Here is a 16,733-nt window from a genome sequence, read left to right on the forward strand (position 1 = left end):
TATTTAAATGGTGATATATTGGGAAGTTTGGATGTACAAAGGGATCTGGGTGTCCTTGTACACCAGTTAATGAAAGTGGAGAGACAGGTGCAGCAAGCAATTAGGAAGACAAATGGTATGTTAGCTTTTATTGCAAGAGGAATTGAGTTCAGAAGTAGAGATGTCTTACTGCAGTTATACAGGGCCTTGGTGAGACCACACTGGGAGTATTGCGTGCAGCTTTGGCCACCCTACCTAAAAAAGGATATTGTTGCCTTAAAGGGAGTGCAGCGGAGGTTCACTAGGCTGATATCGGCGTTGCCCTTCATAAAACCATGCTGACTCTAATGGAAGTTTTGACTTTCCAACTGTCCTGATATTACTTCTTTGATAATTGATTCTAACAATTTCCCAACAACAGATGTTAAACTAACTGGCCTGTAATTTCCCACATTCTGTCTTCGTCCCTTTTTGAATAAGGCTGTTACATTAACATTTTTCCAATCCACTGGAACCTTTTTGACGTGTCCAGGAAATTTTGGAATATTATAACCAATGGATTCACTATCCCCGCTGCTACTTTCATCAACGCGCTAGGATGTAGGCCATCAGGCCTGGGGGACTTGTTTGCCCTCAATACCAATAGTTTGTTGAGTACCGTTTTCCTTCTGATGTTGATTGTTCTAGGTTCCTCCCTTTCTATTAGCTCTGAATTGCCCATTCCTACAGGAATGGTACTAGTGTCCTCCACCATGAAAACTGAGGAAAAGTATTGGTTTAGCATCATTGCTATTTCTGTGTTCCGCACTATTAATTCACCAGTTTCATCTTCCCAGGGACCAACATTCACTTTAACGACTCTCTTCCTCTCATGTATCTATAGAAGCTTTTGCTATCCTTTTTGATATTTTGCACTAGTTTTCTTTTGTAATTTACCTCAGCTCTTTTTGTAACTTTTTTAGTAACCCTTTGTTTACGTTTGAAAGTTTCCCAATCTTCCAGCCTGCCTCTGGCTTATGCAATAGGGTCTTCCTTAGTTTTTGTCTTTCTTTTGTCTTTAACATCCTTGTTTAGCCATAGATGTTTTTTTATCCCTCTTACCACCTTTCTTCCTCACTCAGATATATTTTAGTTGTGAGGAATTGAGTATCTCCTTGAACAAACTGCCACTGCTCATCTGCTGTCCTACCTTTTAGCCTTCCTACCCATTCTACTCAGGCCAAATCCGCCTCATGCCTATGTAATTACCTTTGTTTAATTCCAAAACGCAAGTGTGGGACTCCACTTTCTCGACACCAAACTGAATCTTGAATTCTGCCATATTGTGGTCACTCTCCCTAGAGAATTCTTAACTACAAAGTCATTAATTAATCCCTCCTCATTACACAATACCAAATCCAGAGTAGCCTGCTTCCTAGTTGGTTCCCCAACATACTGCTCCAGGAAACAATCTCTAATGCATTCAGTGAACTCTGCCTCCAGGCTACCATTGCCAGTTTGATTCCTCCAGTCTATGTGCATATTAAAATCATCCATGATGATTGCCGTACCTTTCTTACAAGCCTCCAGTATTTCCTGGTTTATACTGTGCCCCATTGCAGAACTACTGTTTGGGGAGCTATAGATTACTCCTACCAAGGACTTTTTGCCGTTGATATTTCTTATTTCTATTGTCACGTGAGAGTACCTTTAAGAAATGGGTACTTATAAATGGGTGTGTATATAAGTATCTGTAGCGAGAGTACCTTTAAGAAATGGGTGTTTATAAATGGGTGTGTATATAAATATCTGTAGTGAGAGTACCTTTAAGAAATGGGTGTTTACTACTGCAGTGATGTCAGACTGTGGGTGGAGCTGGGCTATCTGTCAGCTTTTTACTTTTGTTTAAGGCTGTTTGCTGCAGGGTGTGTTTTAGTTTCATTTTCAGTGTTGGAGCTGAAGCCAGACCAAGCAGGTGCACTGCTGTTCTCTCTGTCATCAAAAGACTATCTCTTGATCATTTGGTGAATTCAGAATTATAAATGTTCTCAGTAATAAATGTAAACCTAATGTGCTTCTGTTAAAAGGTATTTCTTCTGTCTTCTGGATGTTGTTTAGGAAGTTATTAAGGATTACTTAGTGTTGTATTCTTTGGGGGTTGTACTTGAATTGATGTTTGGTAAGATGTTCAATGTATGTTTCAAAAAGGTTAACTTGAGTTCATAGAATAAACTTTGTTTTGCTTTTAAAACATACTTTTCCATTTCTGCTGTACCACACCTGTAGACTGGGCCGTGTGCTCCCCATACCACAATCTATTAAAAGTTGTGGGTCAGGTGAACTCCATGATACATTTTGGGGTTCTCTAAACCCTGGCCCATAACACTATCCAAACTGGTTCTACATCTTGATCTCCGGTACTTATGTAATTTCTCATTACGGCACTGATCCCATTCCTCACCAGCAGGGCTACGCCACCTCCTTTTCATTTCAATCTACCTTTCCGAAATACTGCGCATCCTTGGATATTCAACTTCCAGACATGGTAACCATGCTTCAATAATCGCCACCAAATCGTACCCTTCTGTTTCTGCTTGTGCCGTTAACTCATTAAGTTTGTTGCGAATGCATCTTGCATTTAGATACAAAGCTTTAAAATTTGTTTTAATGTTAAATTTCCCTACTCTTTATAATTCCATGGTGCATAAAGTTACCTGTTCTGTCCCTCACTTTTATTTTCTGGTACCCATCCATCACATTGCTAACCTGCACCCTTACCTCCTCCTTTAATTTGGGTTTTCTAATTTCCTCTCCAACTGAACACCCCCCTTACACCACCCCCCATTTCAAGTTTAAAGCCCTATCTACAACTCTAGTTACACGATTCGCTTGGACTCTATTCCCAGCATGATTCAGATAAAGACCATCTCATCGGAACAGGTCTCTCCTTCCCCAGTACTGGTGCCAATATCCCATGAATTCAGACTCATTTCTCCCACACCAATCTTTGAGCCAGGCATTTACCTCCTTAGACCATAAGACCATAAGATATAGGAGCAGAATTAACCCCTTGAGCCCATCAAGTGTGCTCCACCATTCTATCATGGTTGATCTGTTCGTCATCCCCATTCTCTTGCCTTCTCCCCATAACCCCCAATCTCTTTATTAATCAAGAAATCCCCTTATTAATCAGGAACACCAGATTTGTGGTTGAGGTGAAGAGCAGGAAGGTGGAATTAGACAGAATAGTTCTTTCTTCGAACATAAGAACTAGGAGCAGGAGTAGGCAATTAATCATATTGACCCTGTGCCAATTAGCTTGTGACTCAGGAGTAATCTAGAGATTGTTACCTTTTTGGTTCTGCTTTTTAATTTACCTCCTCACTGTTCATACTCCCTTAGCAGAACTTCTATCCTTGTTCCACCTATGTCATTGGTACCTACGTGGATCACAACAACTGGATCTTTACCTGCCCACTTCAAGTTCCTCTGTGGCCCAGATGAGATAGCCTGAACACAAGCACCAGGTAGGCAACACAACCTTCGGGAGTTTCGATCCTGTCCACAGAGAACAGTGTCAATGTCCTTAACTATACTATCCCCAATTACGACTACATTTCTTTTCTCCCCCCCCTCCCTTAAATAGTTCCCTGTACCACGATGCTGTGGTCATTTTCTCATCCTCCCTGCAGTTTCCATTCCCGACCGCACAGGGAACAAGAATCTCAAATCTGTTGGACAGGGACAAGGGCTGAGGCTCCTGCAACCCTACCTCCTGGATCCCTCAACCTGCCTCACTCGCAGCCAAACCCTCCTGTCCCTGATCACTGGCCGAATTTAAGTTAGTTATTCTAAGGGGTGTGACTGCCTCCTGGAACACAGAATCCAGGTACCTCTCCCCCTCCCTGATATATCATAGTGTCCGAAGCTCAGAATCCAGCTCATAAACTCTGAGACGGAGTTCCTTAAGAGACCAGCACTTACTACAGACGTGGTCACTGGGAACCACAATGGGGTCCACCAGCTTCCACATCATACATGAACAAGACATCACTTGACCCTCCATCTCTATTTTATTTACTTAGTTTTTTATTTGGTTTCTAAATATTAATTTTTAAAACTATTTTTAAAAATATCTCTCCTTATTCCCTCAGCCTGAAAGCAATATATTACCAGTAATTTAAAGTGGATTTTCAAATTCAGCGCAGCTGTCCTATTAGCCAATCAAATCACGGCCTTCCTGTAATGTCAGTTTTCAATTTTTTCCCCCAGTCAGAACACTCAGTGAATCAGTGAAACCACCGACATTCCCAGGCTGCGGTTGTAATTTCTCCCACCTCCTGCTCTGCTCAGCTCCAGTCCCTGGTCAGTGAATCTGTGAAACCACCGACATTCCCAGGCTGCGGTTGTAATTTCTCCCACCTCCTGCTCTGCTCAGCTCCAGTCCCTGGTCAGTGAATCTGTGAAACCACCGACATTCCCAGGCTGCGGTTGTAATTTCTCCCACCTCCTGCTCTGCTCAGCTCCAGTCCCTGGTCAGTGAATCAGTGAAACCACCGACATTCCTAGGCTGCGGTTGTAATTTCTCCCACCTCCTGCTCTGCCCAGCTCCACTCCCTGGTCAGTGAATCAGTGAAACCACCGACATTCCCAGGCTGCGGTTGTAATTTCTCCCACCTCCTGCTCTGCCCAGCTCCACTCCCTGGTCAGTGAATCAGTGAAACCACCGACATTCCTAGGCTGCTGTAAGGGAAGAGAGCAGGGGTTTCAGTTCTCTCTCACCTGTCTGTAACAAGAGTTGCTCACAACTGAATCTGATCTTATTGGAGAAAAAGTATTGAGGACGAATATAAAACAATTCTTTAAAAAATGCGAAGCACTGTATCAGTAAGCAGGTTATTCATTTTCGGCAGTGATGGCCGAAGTACAAAATTAGCAATCCTCTTATGACGGTATAGATTAGAATGTCTCCCACCATGCAACATTACATGTATGTAGCAGCAGCAAGAAGGATTTCTATTGTGGTTCTGTATTCTAAAGACAGGCTCGGTAAATCTTTATTTCAGGGGAATTTAAAAGTTATAAGATTTAGTACTATTGTAGGTGGTCAAATTTCTAATGAAACTCTGTTGTTCCAGTTCCAAGCTTTTTGAACGTGGTCTAAAATTGACTGGGTAGATTGTAGTGTTCTAGAATGTAGTGTTCTAGAATGCAGTGTTCTAGAACGTTAGGAAGAGGTTGTGGGGATATTTTCTTGGAACTTGGAACTCTGGTAAGAGCTGAAGTACAGGATGTTGTGCAATTATTAAAGTAAATTTCATAGGGCCTATGGAAGAATTGTGGCTAAACCTTTGGTTTCCTGATGAAAAAAAATAAGTTTCAGTTTTCTGCAATGAATTGTTTCTAATCTGTTTCCTGCCTTTTCATCAGGTCAATTAAATCGGGCATCTTTCTACCCTGTGAGATCCAAATCTTACATGAGAAACAAGACGTTGTCAAAATGTTCAGCACCAAAAGGTCAGTTGACTAAACATTTTGACTATAATAGTAAAGATACAGAAATTATTTACTCCCTTACTGTTTACAACCAGGGAATTAGTCCAACAGTGTTGGGCTTCACTTGTTTAACATTTCACTGTTTGGGATTTTTCAATCATGTTTGCTTTAATCAGGTCATTTCTGTACACTGCTGATAGTTTGTAATAATAAATGTGGCTCTTGTGCGAAAAATGTTTAAAATGTTGATCTATTACAAAGCATTTTGAGCATAAGGAGGTAATGTTCCTGTGAATTGTTAACCAGTGGGTCAGACAATGAACACGACAGTTGAGTGCGTACAAATCAAGTAGTTCAGTTGGGATGGTGGGCGGGAAAAGTGGTGTTGAAGTTGAAGATGGCAACGGCAGCTTTCTCCTCCATTTAGTGCAGTATTTGGATTTGGATTTGCTTTACTGTCACGTGTACCGAGGTACAGTGAAAAGTATTGTTCTGCATACAGTCCAGACAGATCATTCCATACATGAAAAAACATATGACATACATAAGTACACAATGTAACACAGACAGTGTACAGAAAGCATAGTACTACTCAGTAGAGAAGATGTGTGAAGAGATGAGTTCAGTCCATAAGAGGGTCATTCAGGAGTCTGGTAACAGTGGGGAAGAAGCTGTTTTTGAATCTGTTAGTTGTGTGTTCTCAGACTTTTGTGACTCCTGCTCGATGGAAGAGGTTGGAAGAAAGAATAACCCGGGTGGGGTGTCTGATTATGCTGCCCGCTTTCCCAAGGCAGTGGGTGGTGTAGACAGAGTCATTGGATGGGAAGCGGGTTTGCGTGATGGACTGGGCTGTGTTCACGACTCTTTGTAGTTTCTTATGGTCTTGGGCCGGGCAGTTGTCAGACCAGGCTGTGATGCTGCCAGATAGGATGCTTTCTATGGTGCATTTGTAAAAATTGGTCAGAGTTAATGTGGACATGTCAAATGTCCTTAGTTTCCTGAAGACGTAGAGGTGCTGTTGTGCTTTCTTGGTCGTAGCCTCGACGTGGGTGGACCAGGCCAGATTGTTGGTGATGTGCACACCTAGCAATTCGAAGCCGTCAATCATCTCCACCTTGCATCATTGATGTAGACATGGGTGTGAATGACACTTCACTTCCTAACTATTTTAAGAAACAAAAGTTACAAAGTCACGTGTCCCACAACATATCACCGGCGGGGCAGCCTCTGATTCATCCATTCCGCCATCAACTTAGACACTCGATGATATGGGGCGCCATTTCTAAAGGCTGCCCCACTGCACAGTGAGCAAACCTGTTTACCCAGGTGCACATCCTGGCATTAGCCTCCCCCAACCCCCGGAATCCTCTGACACCAAACTGGCACTGCCCAAGCACTACCCTGGCATCAAGCTGGCACTGCCCAGGCACTACACTGGCACCAAGTTGGCACCGCCCAGGCACTATCCTGGCAGCAAACTGGCCCTGCCTAGACACTATCTCGGCACCAAACTGGTCCTGCCCAGGCACTACCCTGGTACCAAACTGGCACTGCCTAGGCACTACCCCAGCACTCAGCTGGCACTGTCTATGCACTACCCCGGCACCGCCCTGGCGCCACCCTGGCACCAAGCTCGCACCGCCAAGGCACTGCCCTGGCACCAAGCTGGCACTGCCAAGGCATTACCCTGGCATCAAGCTGGTCCTGCCCAGGCACTACCTGGTACCAAACTGGCACTGCCTAGGCACTACCCCAGCACTCAGCTGGCACTGTCTATGCACTCCCCGGCACCGCCCTGGCGCTACCCTGGCACCAAGCTCGCACCGCCAAGGCACTGCCCTGGCACCAAGCTGGCACTGCCAAGGCATTACCCTGGCATCAAGCTGGCACTGCCCAGACACTACCCTGGTACCAAGTTATCACTGACGTGGCTCTACCCTGGCATCAAACTGCCAAGGGAGTATTGTTCAGCAGGAGACTAGTCGTGCTTCATGCCATTCTGCCGGCACACGGCCGTGGATGGATTCTTGATTGGGGGTGGGGGGGGCAATTCCGGCGAGTGGTCCTGATAATCATATATTAATTTATGGATAGGCTGTGTTTGTTCTCCCTGAAGCAAAGAGTGCTGAGAGGGGACCTGATTGAGGTGTATGAATTTATGAGGGACATTGATAGGGTGGGTAGAAAGGTACTTTTCCACTTAGTGGAGGGTTCAGTAACCAGGGGCGATAGAGGGTCAATAACCAGAGGGCATAGACTTAAGGTAATGAGCAGAAGGGTTAGAGGAGATGTGAGGAAAAATGTTATCACCCAGAGGGTGGTTGGAATCTGGAGCTCGCTTCCTGAAAGGGTGGTAGAGGCAGGAACCCTCACAACTTTTAAGAAGTATTTAGATGATCATTTGAAATACCATTGCATACAAGGCTACGGATCAAGTGCTTGAAAATGGGATTAGAATAGGTAGGTGCTTGAAGGTCAGTGCAGTCGCGATGGGCTGAAGGGCCTCTTTCCGTTCTGTAAAACTCTCAGCTATGGCTCTATGAATTGCGTCACGTGTTTACGCTAACACGACTTTGAACTTCTGGGTTTTTAACAGTGATGTGATTCATAATATTTGGTGAGCAACTGAAATGGGCATGATGCATCATTTAATATTCATGAATCAATAATTCTTTAAAACTAAGTTTTAAACAAAATTTTAAACATTAGTTCATCAGAATATTTTAGCTTTTACTTTCATAATATGGGCGCGATTTAACTAAATGGAAACAAAGTCCCATAGTGAGCACGTTTAGCCACGTGTTTCCCGGTGCTCGCAGTGCTGAGAACCACAATGCTATAATACGGCACTCCCATTAGATAGGGGGCCTCAGTAGGGAACGCGTGGCCGAGGCTGCACATAGCCCCTTTTTTGTGCACTGAAGAGTTCTGCTTGATGGAATTCCTCAGTGTAGCGAAAGATCGGGACACCATTTTTAAATGGCACCCAATCTCTGGAGCCCCCAAAGCATGGGCAGACCAGGTGACATCATTTTCTCGCCATGCTGGGAATTCCCAGTAAAGAGCTCTGGAACCAGTTGCTGTACCACTGCACGGTGATGGAGGTGAAATTCTCAACAGAGAAGCTGTTCAATCTCTCATTGAAATGTACTTTGAGGTCCGATGTGAACTGCTTCACTTTGCTGCTGACCACACACTCCTGGCCAATGACAATGAGGCCCTAAATGCCCAGTCAGCTCAATACATCCATTTCAATGTGGACCAAGCCCACCAGGATGCTGGGGCAGCGGGGTTCACCGCCATCGCCGAGATGTCCAGGGGGTGATCAACGGGATGCATGCCGTCCTACAAGCACCTTCAGTTGACAGGCCACTCTACACAAACCAAAAGGGGTTCCACTCGATGAACGTGCAGCTGGTGTGTGACCATCAGATGTGCATCATGAATGTCTACACCCAATATCTGCCGGTGTGCACCACGTCCTCATCCTGGCACGCTCAACGATTCTCCCCATCTGGCTGGGGGGTTTGGCTCCAGGGCGACAGGTATTATCCACTGCAGTCGTGGCTGATGACGCCTATGCGGAGGCCACAGACCGACGCGGAGACCAGCTACAATGATGCCCATGTCGTGACCAGGAGCATGATGAAGCAGTTCTTCGGCATCCTGAAGATGCAGTTCAGGTGTCTGGACCGATCTGGAGGGTCGCCCACATCATGGCGGCGTGCTGCGTCCTCCATAACATCATGCAGCAGAGAGGTGACGTGCTGGAGGAGGAGGATCACCAGGTGTTGTCCGATGAGTAGGATGTGGGGGAGGGCAAGAATGGGCAGGTCACGGGGCCCGGGCAGGTATGGAAGGCTGCACAATATGTGTGTCTGGGCCAACGCGCATGGGATGTTCTGACGAGGTGGGGGGGGGGGAGAGACTGACCAGGGGCACGGACACCGCATCCTACCCCACACACCTCATCCCCCCCCCGTGGCCAGCCAATCCCGCCTGCAACCCTTTCCGTGATACGTACCTGCCGCACTACGGGGCCCTAGGTTGGTAGTAACAGCGGGTCTGGCCCATGGGATGGAGGATGATGACAACCCACTCAGCGATGAGTCCTGGTGCTCCGAATCGTTTGACAATGTCTGACTCCTGCCCACCAGATGTGCCAGGGACAGGAGTGAGGGAGTCCTAGGTTCTGTGGTGTCCTGGCACCACCCCTGTGGGAGTCACCAGCATGGGCCCCATCCTCCTCCCTCGGGGTGCCTGATGGCCCTCGGCTTACTCCATGGGACGGGCGTGTGAGCGGAGCCATCCCCTGAGGGCCCCCTCCCCCCCTGCCACCTGGCGCTGCCAGTCCTGGAGGCCCACTGATGTCTCGACTAGGGTCTGCATTCGCATGGCGATGGAGCACAGGGAGTGGACCACCTCCATCTGGGACTGTGCCACATCATACTATGACTGTGCCACCATCTTCTGTGTCTGTGTCACATCAGCCAATGACTGCGCCATCTCCCTCTGGGACTGGGCTTCCTCCCTTGGTGGGCAATGCCGCCAATGCTCTCAGCCATGGTCCGCCGCTGCAATGTCCAGGTGGCTCTTGCATATGACTGCCTGTGAGAGGGCAACCCTGTCCTGGGCCTCGGCCACTGCCTACACTGGTTGCCCAGGCCTAGGACATATTGATCCATAACAAAAATTCTCGCCCCCAAGGCCTCCATCGCGAACGCCATCTGTGCGATGTTGGCCTGGGTGGCACGCATGTCCGGCATCACCTCCTGCTCCTGCACGCGGTTGGCTCCTCCACCTGCTGGATGCTTGCCGACAAGCCCTCATCAGTTCCTGGCTCTGCAACTGCATCTCCTCGATCAATGGGAATGTCCTTTCCTGAAGCCCGAAACCCATCTGGACGGCAGCTAGTCCCTGGGGTCAGCCCGCCCTCTGACCATCTGCCGCCTTGGGAGTTCCGGCCTCCATCTGATGTACCGGAGCATTTGTGTGGTGAGGACCAGATAGTCCTCGAGGAGCCTCTTCACTAAAGTGCCAACCAAGGTGAGTATCTCTGGGATGGTGGAGGGTGTTGGAGACAGCTGGACGAGAAATCTGTGTCATCCCCGGACTCAAACTCCAGAGTGTCCTGGGTCTTCGGTTCATGGTTCCTATCCGTGTAGGTGTCTTCGTAGCTGCTCGGCATCCGGAGCTCTAGCTCTGGATGTGGCTGGGGACACCAGATGAACCCACCATTCACTAGCAGGTCCTGCAACACACAAGACAGGACGCATGATTAGATTGCAGGCCGGGGGGAGGGTGGGGGGGTGTAGGGGTGGTGAGGATGGTGTGGGGTTGAGGATTGGTGTGAGGGTGGTGTGGGGATGAGGGTGGTGTGGGGGTGGAGGTGGTGTGAGGATGAGTATGGTGTGGGGGTGAGGATTGGTATGAGGGTGGTAATGGGGTGTGGGTGGTGTGAGTGTGGTGTGGGGGTGAGGGTGGTGTGGGGGTGAGGGTGGTGTGGGGGTGAGGATTGGTGTGAGGGTGATGTGGGGGTGTGGGGGTGGTGTGAGGGTGAGGATTGGTGTGAGGGTGGTGTGGGGGTGAGGGTGGTGTAGGGGTGAGGATGGTATGGGGGTGAGGATTGGTGTGAGGGTGATGTGGGTGTGTGGGTGGTGTGGGGGTGGTGTGAGGGTGAGGATTGGTGTGGGGGTGGTGTGAGGGTGAGGATTGGTGTGAGAGTGGTGTGGGTGGTGTGAGGGTGAGGATTGGTGTGAGGGTGATGTGGTGGTGAGGATGGTGTGGGGGTGAGGGTGGTGTGAGGGTGATATGGGGGTGTGGGTGGTGTGGGGGTGGTGTGAGGGTGAGGATTGGTGTGAGGGTGGTGTGGGGTTGTGGGTGGTGTGGGGGTGGTGTGAGGGTGAGGGGGTGGTGTGAGGGTAAGGATTGGTGTGAGGGTGGTGTGGGGGTGAGGGTGGTGTGGGGGGGTTTGAGGGTGAGAGGGTGGTGTGAGGGTAAGGATTGGTGTGAGGGTGGTGTGGGGGTGAGTATTGGTGTGAGGATTGGTGTGAGGGTGGTGTGGGGATGAGGATGGTGTGGGGGTGAGGGCGGTGTGGGGGTGAGGGTGGTGTGAGGGTGAGGGTAGTGTGGGGGTGAGGGTGGTGTGGGCGTGGTGTGGGGGTGAGGGTGGTGTGGGGGTGAGGGTGGTGTGAGGGTGGTGTGGGGGTGAGGGTGGTGTGTGGGAGGTGTGGGGGTGAGAGTGGTGTGGGGGTGAGGGTGGTGTGGGGGTGAGGGTGGTGTGGGGGTGAGGGTGGTGTGAGGGTGGTGTGGGGGTGAGGGTGGTGTGAGCGTGAGGGTGGTGTGGGGGTGAGGGTGGTGTGGGGGAGAGGCTGGTGTGGGGGTGAGAATTGGTGTGGGGGTGAGAATTGGTGTGGGGGTGAGAATTGGTGTGGGGGTGGTCTGGGGGTGAGGGTGGTGTGGGGGTGGTGTGAGGGTGAGGGTGGTGTGGGGGTGAGAATTGGTGTGGGGGTGGTGGGGTGAAGGTGGTGTGGGGGTGAGAATGGTGTGGGTGTGGGGGTGAGGGTGGTGTGGGTGTGGGGGTGAGGGTGGTGTGGGGGTGAGGGAGGTGTGGGGGTGAGGGTGGTTTGGGGCGGTGTGAGAGTGAGTATGGTGTGTGTGTGTTGGGGTGAAGGTGGTGTGAGGATGGTGTGGGGGTGTGGGTGGTGAGGGTGGTGTGGGGGTGGTGTGAGGGTGAGTATGGTCTGTGGGTGAGGGTGGTGTGGAGGTGAGGATTGGTGTGAGTGTGGTGTGGGGGTGAGGGTGGTGTGAGGGTGATGGTGGTGTAGGGGTGAGGATTGGTGTGAGGGTCGTGTGGGGGTGAGAGTGGTGTGGGGGTGATGTGAGGGTGAGGATGGTGTGAGGGAGGTGCGGGGGTGAGGGTGGTGTGGGGGTGAGGGTGGTGTAGGGGTGATGTGAGGATGGTGTGATGGTGATGTGGGGGTGAGGGTGGTTTGGGGGTGATGTGAGGGTGAGGATGGTGTGAGGGTGGTGTGGGGGTGAGGGTGGTGTGGGGGTGAGTGTGGTGTGGAGGTGAGAGTGGTGTGGGGGTGATGTGAGGGTGAGGATGGTGCGATGGTGATGTGGGGGTGAGGGTGGTGTGGGGGTCATGTGATGGTGAGGATGGTCTGAGGGTGGTGTGGGGGAGATGTGAGGGTGAGGATGGTGTGAGGGTGGTGTGGGGGTGATGTGAGGATGGTGTGAGGGTGGTGTGGGGGTGAGGGTGGTGTGGGGGTGAGTGTGGTGTGGGGGTGAGAGTGGTGTGGGGGTGATGTGAGGGTGAGGATGGTGTGAGGGTCGTGTGGGGGTGAGAGTGGTGTGGGGGTGATGTGAGGGTGAGGATGGTGTGGGGGTGAGGGTGGTGTTGGGGTGGTGTGAGGGTGAGGATGGTGTGGGGGTGAGGGTGGTGTGGGGGTGAGGGTGGTGTTGGGGTGGTGTGAGGGTGAGGGGGGTGAGGTTGGTGTGGGGGTGAGGGTGGTGTTGGGATGAGGATTGGTGTGAGGGTGGTGTGGGGGTGAGGGTGGTGTGAGGGTGAGGGTGGTGGGATGAGGATTGGTGTGAGGGTCGTGTGGGATGAGGATTGGTGTGAGCGTCGTGTGGGGATGAGGATTGGTGTGGGGGTGGTATGGGGGTGTGGGTGGTGTGAGGGTGGGGTGAGGGTGGTGTGGGGGTGAGGGAGATGTGGGGGTGAGGGTGGTGTGGGGTGAGGGTGGTGTGGGGGTGTGGGAGATGTGGGGGTGAGGGTGGTGTGGAGGTGAGGGTGGTGTGGGGGTGGTGTGGGGGTGGTGGGGTGAGGGTGGTGTGGGGGTGAGGGTGGTGTGGGGGTGGGTGTGAGGGTGGTGTGGGGGTGAGGGAGGTGTGGGGGTGAGGGTTGTGTGGGGTGGTGTGAGAGTGAGTATGGTGTGTGTGTGTGGGGGTGAAGGTGGTGTGAGGGTGGTGTGGGGGTGTGGGTGGTGTGGGGGTGAGGGTGGTGTGGGGGTGGTGTGTGGGTGAGTATGGTGTGTGGGTGAGGGTGGTGTGGGGGTGAGGATTGGTGTGGGGGTGAGGGTGGTGTGGTGGTGATGGTGGTGTAGGGGTGAGGATTGATGTGAGGGTCGTGTGGGGGTGAGAGTGGTGTGGGGGTGATGTGAGGGTGAGGATGGTGTGAGGGAGGTGCGGGGGTGAGGGTGGTGTGGGTGTGAGGGTGATGTGAGGATGAGGATGGTGTGAGGGTGGTGTGGGGGTGATGTGAGGGTGAGGATGGTGTGAGGGTGGTGTGGGGGTGATGTGAGGGTTAGGATGGTGTGAGGGTGGTGTGGGGGTGAGTGTGGTGTGGGGGTGAGAGTGGTGTGGGGGTGATGTGAGGGTGAGGATGGTGTGAGGGTCATGTGGGGGTGAGAGTGGTGTGGGGGTGATGTGAGGGTGAGGATGGTGTGAGGGTGGTGTGGGGGTGAGGGTGGTGTTGGGGTGGTGTGAGGGTGAGGATGGTGTGGGGGTGAGGGTGGTGTGGGGGTGGTGTGAGGGTGAGGATGGTGTGAGGTGAGGGTGGTGTGGGGATGAGGATTGGTGTGAGGGTGATGTGGGGGTGAGGGTGGTGTGAGGGTGAGGGTGGTGGGATGAGGATTGGTGTGAGGGTCGTGTGGGGGTGAGAATTGGTGAGGGTGGTGTGGGGGTGAGGGTGGTGTGTGTGTGTGGGGGGGGTGTGACAAACGTGTCACGGGAAACTGCAACTCAGCGGGGTCTCACTTCCTTGTCCGTGGCTGATCTCCTTCCCGGTGATTACCCTTTCCTTGGACCTGCCGACCATGCCCAGGGCCCGCTGGTCTGCGGCGGTGAGGGGCAGCAGGTCTGGTGGTCCCCCTCAAGTATTCTCCCCCTCCTGGCGGTTATGGGCAGCCTTATGGCGGAGGGGGGGGAGAAACAGAAAACACACAGTGTTAGACAGTCCAACGCATGCAACTCAGGGGGTGGGTAAATCCTGGCTCCAGTGGCCAGGGCACCCCCGGCCATGGCGGCCGGTATAGGTGCCGGCATGTGGTGCAGTGTAGGGTTTCAGCTGCCGTCATGGTGGGGGGAGGGGGGGGGGAGGGTAGGGTTACAGGTGTGTGGGACTGTGGTTGGTGCCTGGGGCACAGTGTTGCCTACTCACCCTGGCCACTCTGATGAGGTTCTTCTGGCATTTCTGGCCGATCTGGATGGTGTTGCTCGTGGCACGTATGGCTTCTGCCACCTGCGCCCAGGCACGGCGAACGATGGCAGCTGGCAGCCACCTTCCCGGGCAGGTGTACAGGGTCTCCTGCGTCTCTTCCACTGCGTCCAGCAGTGTCACAAGCTCAGCGTCCCTAAAATGGTGTGCTGCTCTCCTTGTTGACTGGGATGATGTGTATAGGGAGTGAGGTGTGTATATTTGGCTGCAGCTCGTCAGCCTCCTGACTGTTAATTGCGAACCCAATGAATCCCGCAGCATTTCTCATTGGAGTCAATTGTCTTCCACGTGGTGCCAGTGCTAGCTCATAGAGTCATAAATGTTTACAGCATGGAAACCGGCCCTTTGGCCCAGCTTGTCCATGCCGCCCGCCCTCAACAGTTGCTGTGGGTCCGGGTGTGCCGCCGGTTTTGCTGTTGTGGAAGTCCATGAATCCTGCCCCGACGTCAACACTTAATCTCAGGAATGGAGAATTCCGTCGAGTATGTTTTCAAGAGGCAGTTAGATATAACACTTTGGGCAAGGGGATCAAAAGATATGGGGGGAAAGCGGGATTACACTTTTGAGTTCGATGATCAGCCATGATCATAATGAATGGTGGAGCAGGCTCGAAGGGCCAAGTGGCCTACCCCTGCTCCAATTTTCAACATTTCTATATTAAACTTGAAGCAAAAACATATATTTGTGCAAAGACGAGTGGCAGGTCAGAAGATTGGAAAGAATAAAAAAGAACATCAATGAATGACAAAAAGATTGATAAGGAGGAAAAACTAGAGCACAAGAGAAAGCTAGCCAGTAGTATAATGATGGACAGTAAGAGTTTCTATAAATGTTTAAATAAGAAAAGAGTTAACAAAGTGAGCATTGGTTTCTGTGCAAAGTGCTTCTGGGGAATTTGTAATGGAAAATTGGGCTATGACGGATGTATTAAACAGGTATTTTGCATTAGTCTTCACTATAGAGGACACGAGCCACATCCCAGAAATAGCTGTAAATCAGATAATGGAAGAGAGGGAGGAACTTGGGAATATTACAAACACCAGGGAAGTGGTATTGAGCAAAATGTTGGCCTGACAAACCCCTTGGTCCGGATGGACTTCACCTGAAGGTCTTGAAAGAAGTGTCTAATGAGATATTTGATGCATTGGTTTTAACTTTCCAAACTTCCCTTGATTCGGGGAAGGTTCCATTAGATTGGAAGATAGCAAATATAATCTCTCTATTCAAAAAGGGAGGGCGACAGAATGCAGGAAACTACAGGTTAGTTTTTAAAAATTCATTTATGGGGGACATCCGGTAGCGGTGATGTGCTGGGCGGACCCATATCAGGTCGCTCTCCTCCCAACTAGAACTAAAAGAGTTAATTTTCGGAGATTTATGGCTCAAAAAGCCATCCAAAACTTTCCCAAACCTATCCATGACAAGGACCAACAGTGGTGAAAAGGATGCCGGTGAACGGTAGCCGACGAGAAGGCAGGAATGGCGGAAAGGGGCATGAACAATGGGCGGACGGACCGGTGGACCCACGAGGCGAGGTGGAAGCCCCGACTACCAAGATCGGGGATGACCGGCAACCCGAGCGGCGGAACCAACGCGAATGACGGCCTCTCCCTCCCTACCAGGGGACAGATAGAAAATCTATTTTAAAAGAGAATTGGCTGCCATGAGTCAGGTGATAAAAACAAAATTGCAGGTGGTGGTGAAGGAGGTGGTGACGGAGGCGATGGCCTCCTCCAGCACACGATAGACGGCTTGGGGAGGATTGTGGAGGCGCAGGAGAAAACGATCTTGGACCTTGAAAAGATGTCGTCAGATAAGAACGACAGGATCGAGGCTCTGGAGGCAGAGGTGAAGATGTTGGTGGCAGCCCAGGTGAACTTGAAGGGGAAGGTCAAGGACCAAGAGTACAGGTTTGACGACAAAATGTCCGTATTGTGGGTTTGCCAGAGGGCATCAAGGACAGGGACCCAACAGATTATATCGCCCAAATGTTGGGCAACTTAGTCGGGAGGGACAGCTTCTCCAACCTCCCAGAACTCGACTGGGCACACAGGTC

General features: G+C 51.0%; 1 protein-coding gene across 3 annotated transcripts in view; it reads left to right on the forward strand.

Moving 5' to 3' along the window:
- Window positions 1–16,733, forward strand: part of oxr1a (oxidation resistance 1a) — a 704,666-nt gene that overhangs the window by 124,453 nt on the left and 563,480 nt on the right. For all 3 annotated transcript variants that reach the window (XM_072467220.1, XM_072467219.1, XM_072467221.1), the window contains exon 2: window positions 5,389–5,475. In XM_072467220.1, coding sequence (XP_072323321.1) covers window positions 5,459–5,475 — 17 coding nt within the window. In that variant the 5' untranslated portion in view covers window positions 5,389–5,458. The remainder of the gene's footprint in view (window positions 1–5,388; window positions 5,476–16,733) is intronic.

This window comes from Scyliorhinus torazame, chromosome 11, assembly GCF_047496885.1.
Source record: "Scyliorhinus torazame isolate Kashiwa2021f chromosome 11, sScyTor2.1, whole genome shotgun sequence".
In the NCBI taxonomy this organism is placed as follows: Eukaryota; Metazoa; Chordata; class Chondrichthyes; order Carcharhiniformes; family Scyliorhinidae; genus Scyliorhinus; species Scyliorhinus torazame.